The sequence below is a fragment of the Pyrus communis genome, chromosome 13, assembly GCF_041283825.1.
Source record: "Pyrus communis isolate YQ-2024b chromosome 13, ASM4128382v1, whole genome shotgun sequence".
Lineage (NCBI taxonomy): Eukaryota > Viridiplantae > Streptophyta > Magnoliopsida > Rosales > Rosaceae > Pyrus > Pyrus communis.
In genome coordinates, this window is record NC_142577.1 from 2,764,454 (window position 1) to 2,791,829 (window position 27,376).

Here is a 27,376-nt window from a genome sequence, read left to right on the forward strand (position 1 = left end):
TTTCCACTCCTTCCGGCGGGTCGAAGTCCATTAATCCAGCCTAGCTTCCTGGCCCATGCCAGCCACGCCAACCCTTGTCTTGAGCCGAGCCGAGCCTTCACCACACCGCATATTGCCACCCACGACAACAATGCAATGACATCTCCAAGCTCTTTTTCACATGTCCTCGACCCCCGTCGAGAAAATTTTAAGCCCCAAGGCTCCCAAAAATTAAGAAGACAAGGAAAATTAATTTTTTCTTACCTTGGACCAGTGCGAAGATAACGAAAGCAATGAAAGATGGTCCTTTGCACGGGCAAGTATAGGAGATTGCTAGGACTCTAGCTCTCTCTCTCTTGTAGAATAAATTGCTCTCTAAAGTTGATTTAATGATCTACTTAAGGTAGACTTAAATAGACTTTAGAAGTAATTTATTTCCCTTTCCTATAAGTATCTAATTTCCTATTCAAGAGGGAATCTACATCAAAATAGGAAACAATCCTATGTTTCCTAAAGCAAGAAGATCTTTACACGTGTTGCCTTTTCCTACGAGCAGCCCAATAGGCGTGGGGGCATTTGTGGAGCCAAAAATAATCAAGAAGAACATAGAGACGACACATGAATTGTTGGGTGAATAAGACAAAATTACCCTCGAGGCACACCGGAACTCCCATGGGCAAGTAACAGACAATCACGACTCAATCAAGGTCAAAAGTGATCAAAATTGGTATTTATTCAAAAACCTATTTCATGCATCCTCATCAAATCTTCCTCACAAGGTAACCCTCAAATATTCATTCAAATTAGGATTAAATACCTAAATTAATTGATTAATTTCCTAATTAATTATCTAATTGATTGCAAATATTATTTTGACATAATATTTTGCAATTACACCGAAAAACCGCCATAAGTAGCCAAACCCCTTTTCTCCAAATAGCGATGGGCCACACCCATATAAATAGCTCTCATTTCTCCCAAAAACATAATTCTAACTCTCTTGCAAAATTCTCCAAATTTCTTTAAACACTTTTCCCTCAAATTTTAACTTTGGCATTGGAGGTTTTTCGGCCAAAGCCCCCCCTGTCCCCCCTAGCCCCCCCCCCCCCCCCCCCCCCAATTCATCGTGGGCGTGTGAGGCTCTTGGCCTTGATTTAAGATGTTAATTGTTTTGTAGGTGCAATTTCGTCCAAGAAGAAGAACGCAGAAATTTGCATCCACATATGTAAATTGAGAAAAATGGCATGTGGAAATCACTTTCCCTCGTTGCCATCTCTAATTTGTAAAATGGAAACAACAAAAAGAAAGAAAAAAAAAGCTTTTAGTTTTATGGTTATCTGACTGCATTAGATGATCAAACGGTCCAGAAGAAGCTGAAATCCGTGGGTGTACAAATAATTACTGGCTTTGGCGGGACTTTTATTTCAAGCAGCAGAGAGCGAGAGAGAGAGGCTATAAATTAGGTTAGGGCACCAAAAAATTGAAAAATTGAAGTTTCAAAAAGTCATCTCTGTGAACATGTTGAGGGGAAGAGAAAGCTTGATCCGATTGGTGGGCAAACGCCGGCGCTTCCTTCCCCACCGTCAATCACTCCTCTCCTCACCTACACAGGTACCCATTACTCTCCCAAATTATATATATATATATATATATATATATATATATATTATCATTTTCTCAACAAAAAAGCATTTGTTACTTTGTTTGTTTCCAGAACTCTATGAATCTGTGCACTGATGAAAATGGTAAAATCACTGGAAACATTGAGAGTGTTGTGGGTGGAGGGGTTGCAGACGATGAGAGAGTTACTTGCCCTGTTTGCGGCCAACAAGTCAGTGGCCAAAACAACATCATCAATTCTCATCTCGGTATCTTCTTAATCCTACCATTTCCCCCTTAAATAGGGAGACACTTAGCTGGTGTGGTGACTTAATAAGTTTGTTAAGACTAAAGGATGCTTCCTATGTTGTTTTTGTAACTTCATCACCGTTATGCTTTTTTGGTTTCCCCATTTTAATGGAGCCCCAAGGAGGTGGAAGTATTCAATGCTTCTGAAATTAAATAGGATATATATTATCAGTTTGTACAGGATCTAGGATATATGGTGTTTGGAGTTGGACTGTGTGGGAGGACTGTACGTGTTCTCGTAGGCTAAAAACATAACTAAAACAGCATCAAACCTTAATGAATACCATCATTCCAGTCTAACCAAATACCTGAAGAAGATAAACCCCTGAATAGTGCAGTACCTACCTGTTTTCGTTCATTTTGCTTTTAAAACAAAAAGAAAAAAGCGTAGCTGGTTTCTCATAGTATGTGATAATAACTGCTCAGCATTTTAATATTTCAGGAAATTGTATACTGCATTGTTATCTATATTCCCATTCCCTTAAGATAATTTAAAATTTTGAGTTTTTGATTTCTGCAGTAAGTAAGGTGTGTTAGATTCATACAGCCCAGTTTTCTGTAATGGGATTTCAGGAATTGTATGATTTTGTTATCTAACATCCTTTATTTTAATGTAATGTTGTGTTTTCCATAATCTGAACTGGATACTTGTTACTTATTTTATTTTCTTGTAGATGTATGTCTATCAAGGGGAACCAAGCGGAAGATGACCCAGCGCACACTTCTAGAGTTGAACTTTTGCCCAGATTCAAAAGTTCAAGCTCGTTCCCGTGACTTGGAAGAGTTAGGAAATGAGTTATTTCATGCAGTCCATGATGACGGTAGTGTACAGAGTGTTCATGGTTTTTCTGATGACAGCCTCTGTGGTTCATCATTGAATACAATGTCTGATATGCAAAATCAGGTTAATAGTCCATCTAGAAAACCAATCAGTAAGGATAGGGTAAATGCCGCTTTTGATGCTCACTCACTGGCCCCAAAGAATGAGGTGATGGATTGTGACATGACAATCACAGAGGATGACATATGTAGGGTCATTCTTGAGACTTTTATTGTTGGCCGTAGATTTAGTGATGAAAATGAATTATATCTTGGTGCAAACATTTCTCTTTTAAGAGACCCTGACAATGTTAAAGATCCCAATGCCATTAAGGTCTGTTCCCTTTTCCTGGGCTTTTTTGTTCAGGAATTGAAATTTTACATTTTTTATTGTTTTAGCTAGTCTTTAATTTCAATTTATGAAGTTCTAACGAAGAACTAGATGGACTTTTTGGGTTAGGTTATCTCTTCTGATTCAGGATGCCCTAAAGTGCTTGGTTTTCTCCCTCGCAAGCTGGCTCAGTATTTGTCTCCTCTGATGGAGAGGTACTGCCTACAGTTTGAGGTAATTCATATCTTTAGCAAGACAAAACATAGTCCCTAAGCATCTGACCAACCATCTACTTTCTTATTTTCCGCATTTACTTTTTGGTATTGCATGAATAAGGTGAAATTGCAGTGGTAGAGAATAACAAAAGGTTGATGACTATCTCGTTCGTTTCTTTTGGAATTGGGAACAAATTCCCCGACACTAAGCGTGTCATATTTTTGTACATCTTCAAATATCTTCTAATTTTACGATAACATTATGTTTTCAATAAATGTCCCTCCAAAGAACCAAAAATAAAAGAATGAGCGTAAAAAATTGTGAGTTGTGACCCAGTGGATAAAGCTCTGATCCTTTTTCCTGTGTGATTACTTTCAGGGACGTGTGATCTCTGTTCCAAAGCATGCTATCGATGTTGTTCCTATAGAGATCATGTCCCAGAAGACTGAACCATGTAGTGCCAATGAATATTATAATGATGAGGCTTTCGTATTTTTGTGGAAAAATGCCCAGCAAGTAATTGAATCTACAAAGTCCTGTCCACCTAGTGCCATAAAGTATCAGGAAAACTTTTGTATTTTCATACATGAGGTTTTGAGAAACAATTCTCACCTCTTGATAGATGATGAAAAGAATTTCATGGGTATCAATCAATTGCTTGTGTTTTGATTATATTATTGTTTTCTCGAAAGTTTTTCTCACTACTGACAACTGTTATATGTATGCTGGCAGAGTTGTATACTTCATTGACGGATGATAGTCAGAGGCTATTTGTACGGCTCTATATGCGGAAAGGTTTCTTGTTTTTTAGATTAGTTTTATTCGGGTCATTGTTGTAGCTTTGCTGCTACTGTTGTATATTTGTGTGTCTTTTCATCTATTTGCCTTAAGAGATCTTGTGATTGTGGTTGAACATAAGCTAGCCTCATTATCCACAATTTGGTTTTGGGTGATATCTCTTTTGTTTTGCTGGTCATAAACACAAAATGTGCATGAATATGCTACACCACGTAGCAAATGCTGCTCAAACTTCTCTCATGGGAATAAATTATGATTCTAAAAATCGTGCCACCAGACTAAGGCTCCTCTAATCCTTTTGTCCTTCCTTCCAAGTTCCCAAGGCAAGACAAGACCAGTGTCACAACTAATACATAACTAGAATTTGATTGCCTGTAACATCTAGTCATTAACTACTGCGTTGCTTCCTACATAGATGTAACTTAATAATACTCTATATAACCTAACATTTCAGGCAATGTGTGTTGGACTTTATGTTGTCTACATCTCTCATTTTTTCCATGCACTGCTCCTGGCGACAGTTGAGTGGTCTGTACTATGGTGCTTAGGGTTTTATAATAAGCTTCTCTCCTGATTTCTAAATGGTTGTGTTTCTCTCTACTCTTTGAACTAACTTGCTGTGGGTCATGATTTCTATAATGGTCACCAAATATTTCTTTCTAAGATTAGTCTATGTAAAGGAAAAAACTTCATATTTTCCTTCTCTGCCCATCTTTCATTTCTAGATTGCGTTTCTTTCTGGGACATCACTTACAAAGTACATACTTGTGGAACTATATTTCAGGTCATAGTTTTGAGCTGATACATGTGAAGGAACGTGTAATTATTTAAGGGATGATTATTTTCGTGGTAATTTGAATATTGCAATGGATAACTTATTCTATATGAAGCAGCTGACCAGGAAATGTTATTATATGTACTTCTTTAGTTTTACTACATCATGCCTCCCAATGATGCCACCACATCAAGACCCATCAAGACGCTTTCAACCTTGGACACAAGCCATTCCATTTCTTTGAGCTAAGACTAAAATGGCTATAACTAGTGTAACCTGTAGATTACCCAAAATATTTTGCTAGAACCATGTTAAAGACTTAAAAGATATCACCCATGTACATAATCCAAGTGAAACTAGAACATTTTCTGCCCTTTTCCTTGTTTGAAAACTGAAAAGTGATTTTTATGTTGATCTTCCTGCTCAGGGCCATGGTTTCGGCTATCTTCTATTTCATACCCAGAAGTAACGGAACCTGAACAAGCAGTTAAAGAGCTATCTGGTAATGTAGTTGTATTAGTTGGATATGCTGTATGTTTTCTTTTCAAGATACCAGATTAAGGTTGATGAAAAATTTATTTGTCATCTTGCAGCTACAGGCTATACATCTTGCTTTGGCATTACAAATGAACTATGTCATGATGAAATAAAAGAGATTCTGCAATTGCTCACTGTATCTGAACTCCGGGAAATTTTATGCATGCTTAAGCAGGTTTGCATCTAAGATTATTCCTATAGAGATTTGTTATGAATTGTTTGCATAAATTTCTTATAGATGCCATTTCATGGAAAGAAATCTAAGATTAGATTGAAGAGAATGAAACATGTGTGGTGTTAATTATAGTTCATCCTTCTGATCTTAGAGAAAGTATGAATACCTTGTTAAAATGTTCACCATAGCATTAAAATATTTCATTCATCACAATTGTAATATGATTAAAGGTCCTTGGCTCATGACTAAGCTACCTGTAATATGATTAAAGGTCGACATCCCTATATATGTACTCCTTGGTGGTAAAACCACATACCAAATGTGGGTTCAAGCTGGAGAGGTGTCCACTAGTTGCCTAGCAAAACAAATGTAGCCTGTAATTGTTTTGTGTCCGTAAAACTTACTGAGCATGGTAATCAAGTTGGATGCAAGGACTAAGAAGGTACTGAACGATGATTATTGTATGATGGGTTTTTAAATTTTTTTTTTTTTATTAGGATCAAATTATGTTTATCATTGTAATTGCTGGCCTATGCAAGATGAAAGAAAACTGGCCTTTATAGGCTCATGAATTGTTGAAAATTTAGGGTAGGGCAAGGAGGAAGTTATGGGGTTTATTCAAATGGAGCTTACATTTTCCATAGTTTGAAGGATAAATAAGGGCTTGGTATGAAGAAAATAGGGTTATGAAGAAAACAGGTTGCACGATTGTTCTGGGCAGAGCTGGATAGTTTTAAAGTTGCTTCACAGGATTATTTAGGGGTAAAGATTGTGCTGAAAGCTGTGATGCTCCAGAAAGTTAGAAGAACATGTGGACAACTGATATGGCAACCTTGCCGGGAAGTCAGTTGTAGTAAGAAAATTAGTTTGTATTTTTGCTGGAAAAGATCACTAACTGTAAAAGACAATGGTTTGAGGAAAAAAGCCAAAAGTTTTGTGAAGTGGGTGTATTTGCTGTTTTTTGAGTGGTTCATTAGAATAAAACACAATTGGTTTAGGAGTCCATATGTGCTCTAGTGGAGAGCTTCTCCACCATGTCTGTATTTTTTAATGTTGCATATGAATAAATGTATGTTTTTTAGGGAAAAAAAAAAACTGGTCATGCCATTGAATTTTTTCATATATTTGACAAGAATGTTGTTTGTAACACTAATCTTTTCTGGAAACCTGTAGCATGATTGGGTAATTCAACAGGTTTTGATCTTTTATTCAATTTTCATAAAAATTCTAAAATGCCTTTCCAGTTTTAGATTTTTCAACAATTCCTTACTCCAACTTCTTAACCCATAGATTGATTTCAAATTCATGAACCGTCCCCCGGATTTTTTATTTATTTATATTATTCATTCCTGTCAAAACAAAACAATTTGAGTATGAGTAAAAGGTCTTCTTTTTATTTTAGTCAATTGCAGGAGTTTCTTCGGGTTATAGACCTTTCACCTTTTTTCCTCCAATTTTAATCATTGTGTTTCATACCCAGAAAGAGGAGGATTTACAAGTTCCAATCCAAAATAATTGTTTGAAGTTCCTAGTGTCTACCAAAACATTACAGTTTCTTTTTCTTGGGGTGTATATGGAGGGAAAGGAACGATAGAAATCTCTCTTCTGATTCTTTTGTGAAGTTTTGGAACAGGCTTTAGACTACAATTGTTCAGAAGTAGATCTTGTCACATCTTCTTTTGAACTTAAAGGGTAGTTTTTTTTTTTCCCTGTCCTTTTTCTTTCTGTGAATAAAATTCTCGTATCAAAGGCTAACTCAGACAGTTGATAGTAAATTAAAGATAATGAAGTGTGTGCCTTATTATCATCTTTTCTTATTTTACTTAAGACAAGAGATTGGATAATAATGTCACTGAAATTGAAGGCTCAGTTCTTGTTGAGTAATAATTTTACCTAATCTTCTTCCTAGTAGTGTGTAACCCAATATTTCTATGCATTTAATGTTCATTGTTGATGATATATGGAGCATTGCTGGTCGTTCATTCTAGATTTGGTTGTATCCCTAGTTTATGCTCCTAAAGTGATGAATTGGCTTTCGATGACTACACAGTACGAGACCTACCGTGTGGACAGATACGGGTCAAACATTTTTATCATTGTGGCGGATTAAAATTACATAAGTGTATTTGAGTGTGCGTTCACTCATGTGTTGGTATAGGATTGTGATTCTTAATATGCATCTTGAGCACTTATTTTCTTTTTCACCCTTTTTTGCTGAGGAATCCATGTTGTTGAGGTAGGCAGTGTCTTCACTTTTTATTATAGCCACATTCTATTCTCTCTTATTTTTGAAACACGTTTGTTTTTTTTTCACTTTGTTATCTGATGGGTTTACTTCTACTGAGGCTACAGAATGGCAATCGTGGCATGAGAAAGCAGGATCTTATTGCATCTCTTCTTTCTTTGTGCATAGATGAGTCATGGTATTAAATATTTTTCTGTTACACATCTAATAATATTTAAACGATGTGACTTCATGAGCACATCCTAAGTTTTCTCTTCCTGTTGGTTCTCAATGTGCAGCACTTTACTGCCTAATATGGTGTTGGATCGAACAGGTGTTTGTGTTCGGATATCCTCAAAAGCGGAGTCCCTCATCTGGCGTGCTGAGGTGCTTTAATGTCTTTATATTTTATTTTCTTAGTACAGATGCTTTAATGTCTTAGAACCTTAATTCCACAGTAATGAGGAAAGTACTGGTTACACTGGAAAATTGTAATTATTTTTTGTTCTATGCAGAGACTTTTCTTCCTGAATGGAGAACAGGATTTGTCAGCATTTCTACTAGTGGATTTGGGAATAGTCAAGTATCCAACTTACAAGTGCACAGTATCACAACAAATTTTCTCAGGTCGAGATGGCTTGCTTGCTTATGAAGAGGTGTTGCTTTGTTCTATGTGAAAATAATTACCTTTGTTTCCTTTACCATATCTAATGACCTTGTCTTGCAGGCCATTGAAGTGGCACAGATAATTGATCAAGCTCTTGATGGAAGCAACAATGGAATGGTGTTGAAATGCATAAGGATAGCTGATGCTCGTATGTCTAGTGAAGTAACTCAATTCTTAACTTCTGAATCAATGGCTCCATTTCTGTCCTGCTTCTCTGCTCCGCATGTCTACTCAAAAGTGGTTTTACTAGGAATCTCCTTTCTAGAGCGTGAGCATAGGTATGGATCTTGGAATTACCGATTATTGTTTACATTTTTTTTACGGCCATTGTTTAGAATACATATCCACTCCTGTGTCTAACTTTTATTTTTTATTTTACTTTTTGTTTAAAGTTAGCATCTTTCATTGACCTCATAAGCTATTTCAATACCATAGCTCACTTTGACATGTTTAAAGTATGTTTTTATATTTGGTTAACAATTGTGTATGTATTATATGGACTAGTACATAAAATTTTAGTTGTTATGAAACACTGCAAACTGTTGATGGACAAAACTGGAACTCTTCATTATAATCCTTTTCTTTTGCAGATTCTTGGAAACCAACTCTATGTTTATCATTATTGTTTCTAAAACACTTGCACTGCTTTTGTTTTTTAACAATATTTATATGATAGAATATATTTCTATGGAAATTATATTTTACTCCAAATTTGTCATTATGCACTCCTTTCGTTGCGTTAAAAATAATGAAATATTGATTATGGAGTGCAAATAACAGCTGGGAGTTGGAAGGGTAGCTCCATTTTTCTATTATGTAACTGGCATACAATCCAAATATCATATCCCAGTTCTTCATGAATTGCTATAAAAGAGAAACCGATGAGCCTAAACCCTAAGTTGTGTTAATTATCTTTGTAAATTATCTGAGTTTCAGTATCTATACTTGTAACTGCTAAGTTTTTTGCATCACTAGCCCCATGAATATGCATGGAGAACTCGAGGGAAAGGAAAAGTCTGATGTTTTGCATGCTGAGAGAACGTATTTATTCCACTCAGGTATAGTGATGCAATATATTTACTGAAGCGGCTGCTAAAGTGCTTCACTTGTGATGGTCGAAGGGGATACTGGACACTAAGGTTATCAATTGACTTAGAGCACATGGGCTATCTGAATGAGAGCCTTTCAGTTGCCGAAAATGGGTTACTAGATCAATGGGTACGTGCTGGTTCAAGAGTGGCACTTCAAAGGAGAGTCCTTCGCTTAGGAAAACCACCAAGGCGATGGAAAACACCTAGTTTTGCAGAGTCTGTCAAGCGGAAGATTGTGGAGGTAATCACTTAATTGTGTTATATGCTTGTAAAACTCTCAAGTCAAAAGAAAGAGTTATTATATTTACATTTTAGAGTCTCACTTTTTCTTCTGACTCGGTTTTTCTTACCAATAAGTTAGGTTCATGTACAAGGGAGACCTCTAAATTCCGTGATTGGTATGAAGAGCAGGTTTTATGGAGAAGATGGAGAGCAATGTGGGGTAGAGCAGCTAGCGTTGCAGCATTATGCTGGGGAGGGATGGCAGGGTGTTCATTCAGAGAGTGGCATTTGGTTGACTATTTTTGGGCTTCTTATGTGGGATATTATATTTTCTGATATACCAAATGTTTTCCGCACCAGATTTCAGGTATGTTTGACAGTATAAGTGTGCTACCAAGTTCCTGGATTTTTGAAGTTTTCTACTGAATGTGCCTTAATGCATATATGTATGCATGTATATGTATTTGAACACTTGATTTACACAATTTGCCTTCATGCATGTATGTATTGCCCTCATGCAGTTATAAGGTTATCACAAAGTTATGTGAGTGAACAGAACGAAGTTAAAAGAAGATTGAGAAAGGTCCGAACAGGGGTAGATCTGACGAAAATAGAGAGTCTAGGTGAACAAAAGAGGCAAAGTATGATAAAATTTAGTGCCTTTGTTCTTAATCAATACGACACATGTTATAGTTCCTTTTACGGTTTTACCCTCATTATACAAGCAATTCAAAGTTACAAATTACGCACAAAGATTGCTTATGGAAGTAAATTTATTTACCCATGCTTTTCGTGTCCAAAGTTTAACCTGCGCGGGTCTTTTTGTTAATACATATGGCCTTTAGTAAAAATTTGAAAATTCTATTTTGCAGATTGCTCCCTTGGATTTGCAAACTGATAGCTTTTATCTGGTGAGAAAGAGCCATATGGAATCTCACCTACAGAAAATTCATGATGGCATGGCTGAGGAGATCCTCATCACTTCATGGGAGTTACATGAAGGAACATCATGCAGAGGAGTTAATTGGGACCACCATTCCCTGTCCGAGCTTCGAGCAGCTGTTACGTGCATTGGTGGCCCTTGTTTGGCCTCATTCTGTCGACATCTAGCACAAGATTATCGCAGCTGGTCAAGTGGAATGCCAGATTTACTGCTGTGGCGCTTCCATGGGAAATACAAAGGCGAAGCCAAGCTTGTAGAAGTTAAAGGCCCCAGGGATAGACTCTCTGAACAGCAGCGAGCATGGCTGCTGCTTTTAATGGACTGTGGGTTCAACGCTGAGGTCTGTAAAGTGAACCCTGTCTTGTGAAGTTAATATGCTGCTTTGATCTTTGATTGGAAGCATGTAATCATGACTATGAAGATTTGGTGTTCGATTGGAAGCATGTAATGAGGACTTGCATGAAAGACCAACCGGAAATAATTTTCAAGGATTTGGAATGCAGGAGTTTATCGGTCAATCACCAGAGTAATTATGGGACAATGTTAGGAGTAGAAGAGCCCAATGCAGCATGAAAAGAAGTTGATTATGATTGTTAAGTAGGTCCCAGTTGATCTTTCTCAGGTGGGATAGACGCTTTTTCCTGCAGATATGGAAATGATGGGCATTGCGCGAGATGACATTAGAAGTTATGTCCCCAGGCACGTGTGCTACTCCATTTACTTGGACTTATTTTTAGAAAACGGCCATTTATCAATTTTATGAGACATTTCTGGAGATAATTTTCCCGGAAAGTGGAGGAATGGTTCACAATGTTGTTGCATTCATTATTGAGAAGCAGGCAGCAGGTGAAATACTTGTATGTGACTCTCCTTTGGCAGTGGTTTGGTGAAGATATGAGCCACTTAATCTTCTGTTTTGCAGTAGAGGACTTGAACCACATCTTTCTACGATGCATCTCTAATAAAGTGGTATTTCCTCTTGATATCTCGTATTGTGATGAAAGAATGGATTCTTTGTCATTGCAATCGCTAACATATTATCACACATCAACGGTGTTACTTTCATACAAAACAATTTTAAGAACACATGGACAAACTTAAATTATGTTAAGAATTCCAATCCTTGGATTTCATATGAGGATGAATTCGTTGTTGAAGCTCCTGAGTGTTAGCCCTTTACTAATATCCACACGAATGAACTCTAGGTTGGTGAAGTAGGAAGACAATGAATTGCTTGGTCCTTCGCCAGGTAGGTGCGGCAAGGGGCTTAGCATTTCAATTTCTCTAAATTGAAAAACCTAGTTCCCTTCTCTCAATTTTTGGTTTCACAGTATGTAAAATCAACTCTAGGTCCAAAGTCCCTTAGGCATGTGTATAGAACAATTCCGTAAACTAGTAGGGTTACATTTAATACTCTACTATACGTGTGTTACATGCCCTAGAAAGCGCTTCGTTTGCGCTTGCAGCACTCCTTTTGTCATTGGGCCTTAGCCCAATTCGTTCTAATTTTATTTATTTAATTAATCCGGTCTTTCCTTTCAGACTAAACTTCTTTGTTTATTTTAGTTCAAATAACTTATAATAAATATAATGCACAAACCCATTAATCGAATATAAAATGAAAAAGCAGTTAATATTAACAATTTATTTTAAATTCAACCTTTAATAATTTTACCCTTCGATATCATTTTATTGTGTGTGACCTTCTAGGTTTCAATTAAAGCCAGTAGTGGATAATTTGATTGATCAAATGTCTAATTTTTCATAGTTAGAAACTATTCTAATTCAACCTGGTAGAAATATTCAAAATCGACTAGTAACGTCTAACAATAGCTTTCAACTACCCAGATTAGTCAGAATATGTTTGAATTCATACTACACATATTTGGAACCTTAGTTACGGTTACAATGCAATTCGTCTCCTATGTCTACTATTTCTGACCATATATTTGAGAGCATGGAACATTTGTTAAACTCTAACAATGAATAGGATTGCTCTGATATATCTCTTGTACATTGTAGGTTGCTTTGGTTAAAGACTTCTGGTTCCTTGTGCATTCACGTATCTCCACATTGATGCACATGGTCTCGAACCTTACCTTACACTATAAAGCTCCATTATTGTTTGAGAGCTTCAAGGCATGTGACCAAAGATCAAATTCATTAAAACGAGATAACCAGTGACACCTCAGGTCTAAGAACCAGTTGCATCCATAACTCAGAAGTGTGGTATGATTGACAAATAATATTCCATTCATACACTGCTATGGTTGGTCAATGTTCAATGAACTTTCTCTCATAGATGAGAACCCTTGTCTATTCCATGTCACTACATGCTTAATCTGAGATTTACTGCTTAATACAAACCGGACTTTGCAGACGTTTGGTAGTCCTTTAGATCATTCTATGGCAAAGAACATAATTTAGGACTTAAGATTCGTAGGATATGTATCTTAGAACTGGAACATTGATGCTTACGAGACCTTAATTTAATTTAGAAATTAAGATCCCTACTTCAAATGGGTTTCCTCCCTGCTTGTAATGTGAAACCTCGACGCAGCTCGCAACTTTATGTGAATATGAGATCGCACTTTGTCTTGGGACATGTATCAAAGAAATGAAGAAAATCTCAAAAGATGCTCATAAGACCTTAATTTAATATAATGTCGCTTCTTTTGATAGTAATGCTGAAGATGGATTGATGTTAAATTGAATTAGAAGGAACAATGAAGTTTAAAATAAAAAAGCAGCACCGAACCAACTCAGTTGGATTGCCCTAGTCCTCACCAGGTGACCCGCTAGCAACCTGCAGCACGACCCACTCCAGATGATTTGCACGCCTGACCTATGCACCTGCTCCAGGTGACCTGCGCGTTCGTTCTAGGTCACCTTCACGCTTTGTGTGTCCCTTGCAATAACATCTGGCCAGGTCCGTTGGGCATGCTGAGGATACAGTTGAGCAGCCACATGTTGCAAGTTTTTTGGAGCAGCCCAGCGACATCACCTTGTGTGCATCCAATTCGAGGAAACTGGGGGTAGGCCCAGTTGTCCCATTACGTGCAATGAGGAGAAGCGAGGAAGAAATGAAAATTTCAAACTAAGAATTTTTATCTGTGAATTCTCTACGCAAATCCTAAACGTTATGAATTTGTGAGAATTCAAGAAAAGGTTATCTCCTATTTATACTAAATCCTTGTGCGGAAACAAAAAAGAAACATTTCCTACTAAGACTTGAAGACCTACCTAGCTTGGAAGAAAAGTCATATGCTAGTAGGAAGTATATCTCCTTTTATTTGCTACTTAATCGCAAGCAAATGTGGGGGCACATGTGGAGATATAATTAACTACATCTAATAGGAGAAGAACATATAGACTATATGCTCAGTATGACAGTTTTACCGTTAACATCGTGTGCAGACCATCGATTACCCCAATGAAATGTGATATATATTTGTCCCATAGGTTATAGACCTTTGGGCCATTGACGTATCAAAGGTGCTTCAGGCTCATGATATGTCCTACCACTTGTTGGAAATGTGCCCTAAAGCCAATCATATGATGGTACTTTACAGACATTTCACATGTTAAGCTAATCTAGCTTAATATAAAGGGCAAAGATTATTGTTTAAAGCCGTTTCATATAAACGTTATATGCTTAAACGATAAGTCCAAGGAATATGTAATTGAGAGAATGTGATCTAAAGAAGTTAGATACATGAGACCATTCTTTTTCATATACATATCATAAACGTTCCTGATCATAGGATTGCCGATTGGGCATTGACAGTCCGTTAAGATCAGTACATGCTATGTCTTCTCTTAAAAAGAGTGACTGGTCTTGAGTCATTGGTGTGACTGACACCAGGACAAGCATGTAGGTGCTCAATAGAGAATGAGTCCACTGAACGCAATCAACAAGGAGTTCTCATACTCATGTCACATGAGAACTCATAGTTGGGATAATGCAAAGTAGTCCTTTGACTTGAGGCATCATAGTTGACTTGTGGTTAGGTCCTTGATCTTTGACTATGTCAAAGTCACTCCGTTAGAGGGTGTCCATGGCATAGTTGGGGTTAAGCCACTTAGCCATGGAGGCAAGTGAATGCGCAACAAGGGATCTCTAACCTTCAAACCGTTTGAGGGAGAATAGTTTATGATATGATTAAGAATCGTTGGCCAGTGCATGAACGAGATTTAGGAAGTCGTTCCAAATCACATTCAAGGTAATCATATAAGTAAATGAATCACATTGGATAGTAGAGATGAATAAACTATTAAACCAAACAATGTGGTCAAGAGTATTGTATTAGAGAAAGACTGTATTGCATTGTAATCGTAAACTGAATAGGCTTTCCACCTCCTCTGATTAGCTTGGGTAGCCATGATATACTATTATGTGTCACTTATGGTTTGTGGAAGCCCTAAAGGTGTATAATCACTAAAGGGGGAATTGAAAGCATGTTTCAATTCACAATTGATTTGAAGAGTTCTAATCACCCACTACCTTGCTAAAAGGAACCTAATGGATCATACACCGTGTAAGGTAGAGATTGAAGAACCAACGGAGATGAGTATGGATAATTAAATGGTCAAATTATTTATGGCTATGATTAATTAATATGTTAATTAATCAAACGAATAAGTTTGTTGTAGACCTTGGGTTAGTTTTGGGCCGCAAGGCCTAATGGGATTTGAATGTCAAGCCCATTAACTCAAGTTGTATGACAACTTGAAAACACAAGGGGCTTGAAAGCCCAATGAATCCTTAAGGCCGGCCACATTATAGGATGAAGGGTTTTGGTTCTTTTGTCACTTAATTGAAGGGACTATATAAAGAACTTTATAACATTTCATCATTAGGGTTTCTTTTAGAGAAAAGATGAGAACACAAAGCTCTCTTTTCTCTCTAAGAGGCCGGCAACCCTAGAGGAAATTTGCTAGCAATCTTACTTCCTCTAGGTCACTCATCTCTTCATCAATGCTCTCCTTGGTGTGGAGACTTAGAGGTTCTCTATTTTGAGAACTTGGAGAATCTATTCTACCATCCTCATCCAAGAAATCCATGGAGCTAAGAAGTAAGGAATGAAGGCCCTATCTCTTGGGTGATTAGCCTTTGCTTATGCAAAGAGGAATCAACAAAGGTATAATATTTCTCAACTCACTTTGTTCTTGAGTTGAGTCTTGGTTCACCACACTCACTAGGCCTCGAATTTCATGGGTAAAGTTTTGTTTTTGAGTGCATACAAGCATGATTCCACCTTTTAGTAGTTAATTGTATGCATAGAAGTTGCTCAAATGAACTAGTTTTCACAAATATTTCCTTCAAGTGGTATCAAGAGCCTAGGTCTAGTAGTTGGTGAATCCTTTTGGGTTTTGTATTTTCATAGTTTATGATTTGACTGTTGTAATTGTTACAAGCTTTATTCTTGCTTTTTTGAATGTAAATTTTGTTAGAAAATTTGTCATCTCAAATGTTGCAAATGTATTCATATGAGCATGAATTTTGGAGCTAAAATTTGGTGTCATGTTTATGAGGAAATTCGGTCAAATCCAAAGGGTGGATTTTTGGGTTCATGTTTGTCTTGTTAAAAGTGTTTTAAAGTTACATTAGGAACCCCTAAGTACCCTAGGATGTTAACCCTCTTTTGAGTAAGTGAAAATTTGAGTTTTATTGAGTGAAAACATTCATGAAGCTCCTATGGGTTTTCATGGATGTTCTTCAATGTTCTTGCTTTGTTCATAACCAAGAACATAAAGTTTTGGGTGTTTTGATTCAAAGTTTTTGGTTGTTTACATAAAGTCTTGTTTTTGTAATGGTTGGTGGGACTTTTCTATCAACAAGACATTTTTTTTGAAAAGGTGATTGAAAAGTTGAAAGTGTGTTTGAAATTTTGTATATGATCGGTACTTTTCTTACACACCCATACCTATATTATTCAACATAATTGAATTTGTATTTTCATAAAAAACCAACCCATCACTCTTTACTACTCTCACCAAAACTGGCCACCCTACAACTAGGGTACTATTGGGGCTTTTATGCAATTACATAAAGTTTTGATACTTTTGTGTATTTGCACTTTGACCTGAAAGTTTACGTTTTTACGTAAAGGGCCAAAATCACTAAGGGACAAAATGTTTTGCTCCTTTAATGAAGTTTTTGCATTTGTTGAAATTTTTGGGTTCTAGTTGTAATTACATGAAGTAGTGGACTTTTGTGTTTTTACAAAGTGACCCCAAAAGTTTGTGTTTTGCAATATAGCCCAATGGTTGAAGTTATTGCTTTTTGGCCCTAATTAGTTGAGAACAAAATAGTTTTGTATCTTTAAATGAGAATTGAATTTTCATTTCATTTAGCTCCATCTAAATCGATTCTATGGATACAAAAACCAAATGACAATATTTCATTCAAGTTTCACTAGTTAAAGCGTTAATTAATTAAAGAAAGGGTGATTATGAACCTAAGCCAACGATAATTGAGGTATGTGAAAGGCTATCTCTCAAATTTGCTTGAACCATGGGAATGTGTAGATTAGATTTTGGTTGTAATTTGATATGATCAAATGTTGTAAAAGAGCATAAGCTCTTCTTTACTTTAAAGTAATTTGTTTTGATCAAATGTTGTAAAATAGCATAAGCTCTTCTTTACTTTGAAGTACTCATTTTCTTGTTTTATTTGATATGCATGAAATCGAAGTAGTAGGGTCCAACGCCCAATAAGAAAACACGCCTTAATATGATTAAACGCGTAACTAAAATCAATCACCATCCCTAGACCGAGATCCAACACCAGGCTCGTGTTGGATCGAATCAAAGGTTCATAGTCATCCTAATGCCCTAATGCAACTATATAGTCCATCAATGAATGCAAAGCTTATGTTAGTAGTACCATATACTCTTTCTTTGAAAACCGTTTTACAAGCATAGTGGGAGTATCATATACTACTAAATCAATCACAAGGACCAATAGTTGTAATAGGACCAAATTGTTTTAATAAGATTAAAATGCATGCTTATATGTGATGAGACCTAAAACCCTCAGCCAAACCATTATTAAGTCGACATGCGTGAGAGTGCTTTGAACACTCTTTCGTGGCCTTCCACCGTGGTAGGCTCCAATCTTTTGTGACTCATACACCAACTTCACCCTATAATGGGGGAGTACAAAGTATGTGCTTACACTTAGGAGAAATTTTATATACGTACATGATGAAGTGAGGTAGGCAACGAGTTTAGCCAACATGATATAATTCTGAGGCTATGCTTAAACCCCTACATGAACTGGCATAGTGGGAATGACTAAACTAAGTGCAATGACCCCAACATGATATAATTATGAGGCATCATTCTCTAGAGGCCAAACTAGATGGGTACTTACATGAGATGTAAATGAGTAAGTGTACTCTCTCATTATTATTAACGCTTGGTAATAGTGAGCCTCCCATACCCTACTAAGAGTTTCCACAAAAAACTCTCGAATTCCGATGAGGGATATGGAATTTTCCAAAAATAGTGGGTGGTGCTATTTGATTTAAAGGCCTAGATCAAATGGCTTAAAATCAATCAATTTATACTCGTTATGTATTCGTTTAACGATATATTTGCAAACGCTATCCAAAACTTGACAAAGAAAAGCCGAAGGCTTTAGTTTCCGGACTTGGTACCACAATCCCATAGATTATCTTGATTTGATTGTAATGTACCGAAGTAGTCTCATCAATGTATCATTGGAAGAACATGTTAGATAAGTCTATCATAAAGAGGAAAACACTTTTAGTGTCATAATTCTTCCATTACAAATCGTTATATGAAGAAATAAGAGTTGCTTTGAACAAGCCTTTGTTAACGCAAACACTAGTGCTTGTTTCTTTGTTAGCACAAGGGCATGGACACTTTATGTGCCATGATTCTTCACTTACAAATGGTTGTATGAAGAAATGAGAGTTGCCTTGAACAACTCTTGAAGGTTTGTATTCTTGTTTAGAACAAGATGGTTGGTTGACAAAAATAGTTCATCAACATGGACTTACGATGATTTTGAATCATTGAGTGTTAAAGTGTTAAACCACTTCAGGAGATGGAAACTAGCCAAGGACTTCACCTTTGAGTCCCTATCCAAATGGTTCACTAAGTTTATTGTAAACTATATAGTGAACAATAACCCCACTCTCTCCAAATCGTTTGATGTGTATAATACAATTGAAATAAATTGCAAGAGGGATAGTGGAAGTTTAAGGGACCATGACTATTGTAGTCAATGGAGAAGTCAAATGAAGAAGGTGAAATAACTCCAAGGGAACAAACTTTCTTTATGAAAGGTTGGACATTGGAAGGGGTATTTGCAAGAAAAGTCTTGCAAGTGTCAAGAACACACCTTTCAAAGGTGTTGTAAATTGTTCTTGAATAAGTTCAAAACAATTGGTTCTTTTACTTGAATGCTTGATTCCATATTAGTAACTGTGTTTTACAATCATTGTAAACGTGTGGCTAATAAGAAGTAGAAGATTAATGAGAGAAGAGAAAGTACTTCACATTCGGAACGTGAATAAAATATAGATCTATGCGAAAGCAGATTGTACTTACTTCCTCATATGAACTACCAAAGAAATTGGAAAAACAAAGATTGTCTTTACATTCCAATTTGAATAAGGAACTTAATTCCGTCACTATAAAAGATGGATGAATGTTTTGCTTGACAAAACATTGTTCTTTAGTAATGAATAATTAGATTATTGCAACCTAATTGATTGTCTCTGTAGTAGAGATGATGTGGTAGAGTTAACTGTTTAGAATAAAATGATGCTTAAAACCCATAAGGTTGCAAGGTAGTGACTAATTCCACTGAGTTGTGACACCTCTAAAACATAAATTACAAGTTGGTCATAAATGGATGCTTTGTATCGTTAGATCCAGATCCAATGCCTTCTTGTTAAAATTGTATAGAGGCGAAATGTTCGAATCTTTATTCTTTTGGAAAGAATAAAGAATCAAAAAGTTGTTGAGGTTAATTCACTTAGATGTTAGTGTCACTTGTCCACAACATAATACTACTCATGTTGTATGACATTCACCGAAGGTCGCTCTCGGTTGGACTATCGTTTATTTTGAATAAACACATGTCCGAATACTTTGCAAATGGTTTCAAAGAATTCAAGAATGTAAGTTGATGAGTAAGACGTCTAAAGCATTTACCTCCTTAGATTTGATCCAAGAAAAAATAACACTTTAGAAGAGCTTCCTTGAAAGATATCAAGGAAAGTAGCATCATAAGATAATGAATTTTTCCATTGGGAGAAGAACGAACTTGAATAAGATTTAGTTTGTTGGAAGTTATCAACTACCCATATAAGGGATATATACTTCTAAAACAATATGATTGTCATTTAGAAGATCTTCAAAAAATTTTCAAGACTCCATAGGATGTAGTTGGAAAGAAAAACAAGTCTTAAGCGTGTTAAGATTTGGGTTTGTGTGCTAATAAGCAATATTTGTTTGTGAAAAATCTTGTGGGATATCCTTAAATTAATGTTTGGATATCACTTCTATAAACCAACTAACAATTGGATTTGCCTAAGATAGAGGAAATGAATGAGAGATAGAACTCAAAGAATCGGTTCTTTGAGAGACAAGATGATAATCAACAAATATAACAACCTAGTTCCTACAACACTAGCTTCAAGGTAGTCGAGAAGGATTAATAAACCGTCTCAGTTGAATGGTTTGAACTTTATGACTATGTCATAAGAGTTGCACCTCTTAATTCGAAAGAAATAAGAATGAACATCCTTATGACTACATTGAGTGTATATACGACATATACTCAAAGGAAATGGTATAGTACCATTTGACCTAAAATAGTGAAACCTCCATAGCTAATTGGTAGCTTAAGGTGACTACAATCAATGATATTGGTTATTTTGAAGAAACCATCTTTGATGTAGTCTTGGTTTCAATTAATTCGAAGATTGCTAGCTACAACTAAACGGTGATTCAATGTTTTGGGCATAATATGGGTTTCCGAAACCATTATCAAGATAGTCTTGATAACATATGTCTAAGACCAGGAATCACAAGATGTGTAAGTTGTAGAGATCTATCCATCATGAATCTTAGCAAGCTATTGGGAGCTATAAGCATCTTATGAGAGAAAGATCAAATCGTTTGATTTCTCATAAAGATGTAAATGAATCTTTTGTTTACTAGGTTTATAAAAGATTAGTGGGAGTTAATCATGTTCCTAAAATTTAACATATATATGATATATTAATTTTGGAAATGAAAGAAATTCTTCTTCGTTAAAGTTATGACTTTAAACATTCTACAATGATAGAATGTATATGGGAGACATAGTCTATTTACATGGGATGGAAATCTATAATGATAGATTTCAAGATATAATTGGATTATCTCAATCCCCATTGATAGACGATAGATGTAGGAAGTTTCTCAAATGATAAACTTCAAATGGACAATTCGACTCAGATTGGGAAATGGCTCTTCTAAAAGGGAATGTACCCTTTTAACTCCTAAAAAGCATAATGCGTAAATAGAATCCTTTATGCATACAGAGAAAGGTGATTTACGTATTTCATATTGTATGAAAAATGCTAATATGAGTTGTGCCAAGATTGGTACAAGACAATATTAGTGCAATCCAAGGATCAGAACCATGGCAACTGTCAAGTGAGTCCTTAAGTATTTAAGAAATACTAAAGGATAGATTCCTCAAGAACGAGTAAGAATTAGAGTAATGCAATGGAAGCGTAAATGTATTAGATTATGAATCTAATATCATATTCATCATTGGATGTCTATTCATTATGAAAGAAGAGATAATTGGATATCTCTTTATTATGACTAAAGAGATATTTGAGCGGAAACGTTAAAAGTAATGACTTGTGTGTCTTCCATCATGAAAAATATATTGTTATATAAAAGCTTACAACAATGTTGTCTGGATGGGAAAGTTCATTTATGAACTCTCCATTCGGTTCCAACCAGAAAGTGTCTCTAGTGTGCCGACACTACGACACTAATGGGGCGATAGCTCAAGCCAGGGAATCAAGGTCTCATCAAGATTCGAACTCAAATGAGAGACTGAACCACATGATTGAGAATCATGTATAATGGTGTCATCGTTATTCTCAAGGTTGCTTCTATGGATAACATATAGCTATCCATTGTCTAGGCCTACTACTCAGCCGTTTTTCAAATAAATACAGAAGAGGTATCATCACTGATAACCAAGCTAATTGGCTTTAGTGCAAGAGGGAGATTGTTGGAAATGTGCCGTAAAGCCAATCATATGATGATACTTTACGTACATTTCGCATGTTAAACTAATCTAGTTTAATATAAAGGGAAAAGATTATTGTTTAAAGCCGTCTCGTATAAATGTTATATGCTTAAACGATAAGTCCAAGGAATATGTAATTGGGAGAATGTGATATAAAGAAGTGAGATACATGAGATCATTCTCTTTTGTATACATATCATAAACGTTCCTGATCATAGGATTGCCGATTGGGCATTGACAGTCCGTTAAGTTCAGTACATGCTATGTCTTCTCTTAGGGAGAGTGACTGGTCTCGAGTCATTGGTGTGACTGACACCAAGACAAGCATGTAGGTGCTTAATAGAGAATGAGTCCACTGAACGTGATCAACAAGGAGTTCTCAAACTCATGTCACATGAGAACTCATAGTTGGGATAATGCGAAGTAGTCCTTTGACCTGAGGCACCATAGTTGTCTTGTGGTTAGGTCCTTGATCTTTGACTATGTCAAAGTGACTCCGTTAGAGGGTGTCCACGACATAGTTGGGGTTAAGCCATTTAGCCATGGAGGCAAGTGAATGCACAACAAAGGATCTCTAACTTTCAAACCGTTTGAGGGAGAATACTTTATGATATGATTAAAAATCTCTGGCTAGAGTATGAATGAGATTTAGGAAGTCGTTCCAAATCACATTCAAGGTAATCATATAAGTAAATGAATCACATTGGATAGTAGACATGAATAGACTATTAAACCAAACAATGTAGTCAAGAGTATTATATTAGAGAAAGACCGTATTGCATTGTAATCCTAAACTAAATAGGTTCTCCACCTCTTCTGATTAGCTTGGGTGGCTATGATATACCGTTAGGTGTCACTCATTGTTTGTGGAAGCCCAAAAGGTGTATAATCACTAAAGGGAGAATTGAAAGTATGTTTCAATTCACAATTGATTTGAAGAGTTCTAATCACCCACTACCTCGCTAAAAGGAACCTAATGGATCATAGACTGTGTAAGGTAGAGATTGAAGAAACAACAGAGATGAGTAAGGATAATTAAATGGTCTAATTATTTATCGCTATGATTAATTAATATGTTAATTAATCAAACGAATAAGTTCGTTATCTACCTCGGGTTAGTTTTGGGCCTTAAGGCCCAATGGGATTTGAATGTCAAGCCCATTAACTCAAGTTGTATGACAACTTGAAAACACAAAGGGCTTGAAAGCCCAATGAATCCTTAAGGCTGTCCACATTATAGGATGAAGCGTTTTGGTTCTTTTGTCACTTAATTGAAGGGATTATATAAAGAACTTTATAACATTTCATCATTAGGGTTTCTTTTGGAGAAAAGATGAGAATAGAAAGCTCTCTTTTCTCTCTAAGAGGCCGGTCACCCTAGAGGAAATTTGCTAGGGATCATACTTCCTCTAAGTCACTCATCTCTTCATCAATGCTCTCCTTGGTGTGGAGAATTAGAGGTTCTCTATTTTGGGAACTTGGAGAATCCATTCTACCATCCTCATCCAAGAAATTCATGGAGCTAAGAAGTAAGGAATGAAGGCCCTATCTCTTGGGTGATTAGCCCTTGCTTATGCAAAGAGGAATCAACAACGGTATAATATTTCTCAACTCACTTTGTTCTTGAGTTGAGTCTTGGTTCACCACACTCACCAGGCCTTGAATTTCATGGGTAAAGTTTTGTTTTTGAGTGCATACAAGCATGATTCCGCCTTTTATTTGTTAATTACATGCATAGATGTTGCTTAAATGAACTAGTTTTCACAAATATTTTGTTCACCGCCATGTTAGGCCCTCGAACCCAAGGCCCTATATTGTGTTGAAATATAGGTGCATGTGTATCGACCATGTACTCCTTATAAATCTTGCAACATAACGGAAGTACATGTATGCTGAACATGTGTTTCCTCATAATTCCTGTAACACAATATAGGTACATATGTACAGAACATGTACTTTTCATAAATCCTGTAACACAATATGTAACGACAAAGCAGAAACCAATCAACTATGGGCCCGAGCGCTATAGGAGTACCGACCAGCCGCAACAACTCCATGTTGAAGATGAAACCCTTGACCAATGAGTTGGAGGACTTGTTAACGATGGGCCCATTTAGGCCCACCTAACGACATAAGCACAAGAAAAACCGAGAAGCCCAAGGCCCAGGGAAGTCTGAGAGGGCTGACCCGAGTGCTCAGGCTAACTGAGATAAAAGAAAGACTACTCTACTTGCAAGAACACGTGGGTAACAACTTTATGGCATAAGTCTCCAAGAACTGAACCACTCAAGTGCCACTCAGACCATTCAACGATGTGCAGGCAACATCAGAGACCTAGGATAGGACATAAAGGCAATTGAGGCAGTGCTCATCGAGGCGAGGCAGAGTAACTGACGTCTGAGTTGAACGCTCGGGCCACCTGGGCCTCAAAAGATGTGCTATCCGACTACTAGAATTCCACTTCATCGACAAAGCTATGTCAGAGTAAGTGAAAAGATGTTAGCAAGCTAGTACAAGTGGTTGGCGCATTTAATGCCGATTTGAGAGGCCAGAGTACGAGGCCTATATAAAGGGGTTTACCCCATTGGGATAATAGAGTTATTGTATTAGCAGAGCATTATTTAGTGTTGACATCAATAAATCGAGAGGAACACAGTGGATGTAGCCCATTTTAAGGGGTGAACCACTTACATCTTTGAGTCCATTTAATTTCAGCCCACCTTATCAGCGTATCTTATGTTATTTAATTAGGTTTGTTGACCTTACAATTTTGAGTGTTAACAACGTAGGTGAGGGGTTTCATGGATAGCTCTGCTTAAGCGAAAACCTTGAGCTGTGAAGAGAAGCCTCACAAGACCTTTATAACTGAAAATATGACTTTAGCCCCTGAAACTTAATTTTCTCCCCACAAAACCCGACAAAAGTATTTTACTCGAATAATGCCACCCTTTCCTCTATCAGAAACCCACTCCTCTGTGAGCTTCCCTCTGCTACCCATCTTTCTGGTGAGTTTTCTTCTCTTCTTCTGCCCTCCATAGACCTAAACTCTCCTTCCATCCAGGTCTTCGTGAACTCCCTTCAATTTTCTCTTATCTTAACCTTATTTCCCCAACAAAAAAGAAAAAGAAAAAAAAAAGAAAAATCTGTTCCTCAGTTCCCTATCATTTCTTACATCCTCTCTATGTATTCAAGAACTTTCTTTCTTTAGCTTAGATCTCTTCTCGTAGCTTTCCCTGTACAAACCCTCTCTATCAGCTTCAATCCATCCTTTCAAGCTTTTCCCTTATTTTATTATTTCCTCTTTCGCATTTATGGTTCTTCCTTTCTGTAACCTTCACCATCCTTCATTCTTTCTTTCTCTCTCTCTGATTTACTCCTTACCTACCTTCCTCTCCTCCTTTCTCCCCACTTTCTATTAGAGCAATCCTTCAGTTTTTGTCTTTTGCTCATAACTTGCTACCCTTAAATATCTCATCTTCTCTTGTGTTTCCGATGCCATTAAATCCTTGTCGGCAGTTCAGTGTTGGTTCTCTCCCTTAACTTCTCTCAGTTCCGTGTCTCCCCCATAAATCCCCAATTTTATTACCCCAACTAATTTATTACCCATATCACCAAATATCCCTTTATTACATATTCTTTGAAGAGGTCATCCTGACATCCCAAACAAAAGCACAACCCCCCACTATAAAAAAAAAAAAAAAAAAAAACCTAGTCATATTAGCACCCTTGCTCATCCTAAGTTATTCCTTCTTACCTATCAACCACCAGAAAAGTTTTCCTCTCATTTATCTAAGTTACACTAATATAGATGACTATCAACAGGATACTAAGAACCTTCTTTTTCAACTAGAAAGGAATCTGGATCTATCAAACAGTAGAGGAGGGACCTGCTTGGTTGCGTTTTTAATAGATGAATGTCCAGCTCCCTGGGGCAACGCTATTGGCTTGATTAAAAAGGTTTAGCTTCCTTACGGGGATTTTAAAGTTGTGGTTAGATCTGACTCCATGTTCATCATCAACGCCTCTTCTGAAAACACGGCGACCCGAGTTATAGAAGATGGACCCTGGAACGTGGCAAGTGATTGCTTAGCGGCTCATCGCTGGGCACCCCATTTATCTTTTGATGAAATCCTCTCTTATTGGGTTTCTTACTAGGTTCAAATGCATGAAGTCCATTTGGAAGATTTCTCTAGTGATAATGCCTAACTCTTTGGACAACCTTATGGGAATGTGCTGGCAGTGGAAGACCCGTTCGACGGCCTAGAAGGGATACGAGATTGCCTTCGGGTTCAACTACAACTTAATGCTAAGACCCTGCTTTTTAACGAGTTTTGGCTTTAACGCCATGACGGGGGGAGAACGAGGGTGGTCTTTAAATATGAGTGTCTATCCAACTTCTATTTTAGATGTGTGAGGTTAGGTCATCTGGATAGGTTCTGTGCTTCAGAGGTAAGGAATAGAAATAATGAGTTACCTTACACTACTAACATGATTAGCCAACAAGTGAGGATGCAGAGGTTCCCATCCTCTAACGATCAATCTGGCAGTAGTAGTGGTCGACTTTCTCGGCATTGGAATTAGCCAAATACAGAAGTGCCACACCAAACAACATGGATGCTGAACTGGACTTGGTCCCAAAATTCCCATGTAGATGAGCCACTCAAGACATCAGAAATGCAATCTGGTAGGCCATCCTTGGTGCTCCAACTTTATACTACCGTATCCACACCCATTGTAATGTCAACTCCACTGTCTTAATCTCACATGTCCCATAGAAGTCCTCAAATTATCTTTAGCTAATGACCAAATGGGTATTTGTGAATATTGCTTGAAAGGGAAGATGACCAAATCTCCATTGATTAGGAAAGGAGAGCATGCCACTGAAATTCTAGGGTTAATCTACACTGACGCATGAAGTATGTCTACTACGTCGTGAGGAGGCTTCTCCTACTATATCACATTCACTGACGATCACTCTCGATTTGGCTATGTGTATCTTATGAAGTACAAGTCAGAATCCTTTGAAAGGTTCAAAGAATTCAAGAATGAAGTTGAGAAGCAAACTTGGAAGTAGATAAAGATCTTAGGATCAGATTGAGGGGGAGAGTATCTAAGTAACGAGTTCCTAGATTATCTCAAAGAGTGTGGAATAATATCACAGTGGACTTCATCGGGAACTCTACAACTTAATGGAGTTTTTGAAAGGAGAAATCGAACCTTGATGAACATGGTTCATTCTATGATGAATTCCGCCAATCTACCAGTAACATTTTGGGGATACGCTCTATATACAACAACTTACTTGCTTAATAGAGTACCTTCCAAATCAGTTTCACAAACACCCTATGAGATATGTCATGGGAGAAAGCCAAGTCTTAATCATATTAAGATTTAG

General features: G+C 36.9%; 1 protein-coding gene across 3 annotated transcripts; it reads left to right on the plus strand.

The window, feature by feature from the left end:
• The first annotated feature begins 1,359 nt into the window (after positions 1-1,359).
• On the plus strand, positions 1,360-11,668 carry LOC137737915 (zinc ion binding/nucleic acid binding/hydrolase). Of its 3 annotated transcripts, none has more exons than XM_088682889.1 (15): positions 1,360-1,590; positions 1,694-1,847; positions 2,562-3,040; positions 3,167-3,271; positions 3,632-3,896; positions 3,986-4,048; positions 5,254-5,328; positions 5,420-5,538; positions 7,891-7,961; positions 8,062-8,149; positions 8,278-8,418; positions 8,490-8,707; positions 9,488-9,761; positions 9,878-10,109; positions 10,615-11,668. In XM_088682889.1, the coding sequence occupies exons 1-14, from the start codon at positions 1,498-1,500 to the stop codon at positions 10,076-10,078; spliced, it is 2,346 nt and encodes a 781-aa protein (XP_088539015.1). In that variant the 5' UTR covers positions 1,360-1,497; the 3' UTR covers positions 10,079-10,109; positions 10,615-11,668. The 3 variants fall into 3 exon arrangements, with proteins under 3 accessions (XP_088539015.1, XP_068333600.2, XP_088539016.1); XM_068477499.2 differs by having other exon boundaries at positions 9,882-10,109; XM_088682890.1 differs by having other exon boundaries at positions 9,932-10,109.
• Positions 11,669-27,376: the final 15,708 nt, after the last annotated feature.

Excerpts from the sequence above, each read along its gene's own strand:
- LOC137737915 (XM_068477499.2), top strand. The coding sequence starts at position 1,498 with ATGTTGAGGGGAAGAGAAAGCTTGATCCGATTGGTGGGCAAACGCCGG. Across the intron at positions 4,049-5,253 it reads ACGGCTCTATATGCGGAAAG|GGCCATGGTTTCGGCTATCT; the intron begins GTTTCTTGTTTT and ends CTTCCTGCTCAG. Across the intron at positions 10,110-10,614 it reads TTTTCCGCACCAGATTTCAG|ATTGCTCCCTTGGATTTGCA; the intron begins GTATGTTTGACA and ends TCTATTTTGCAG.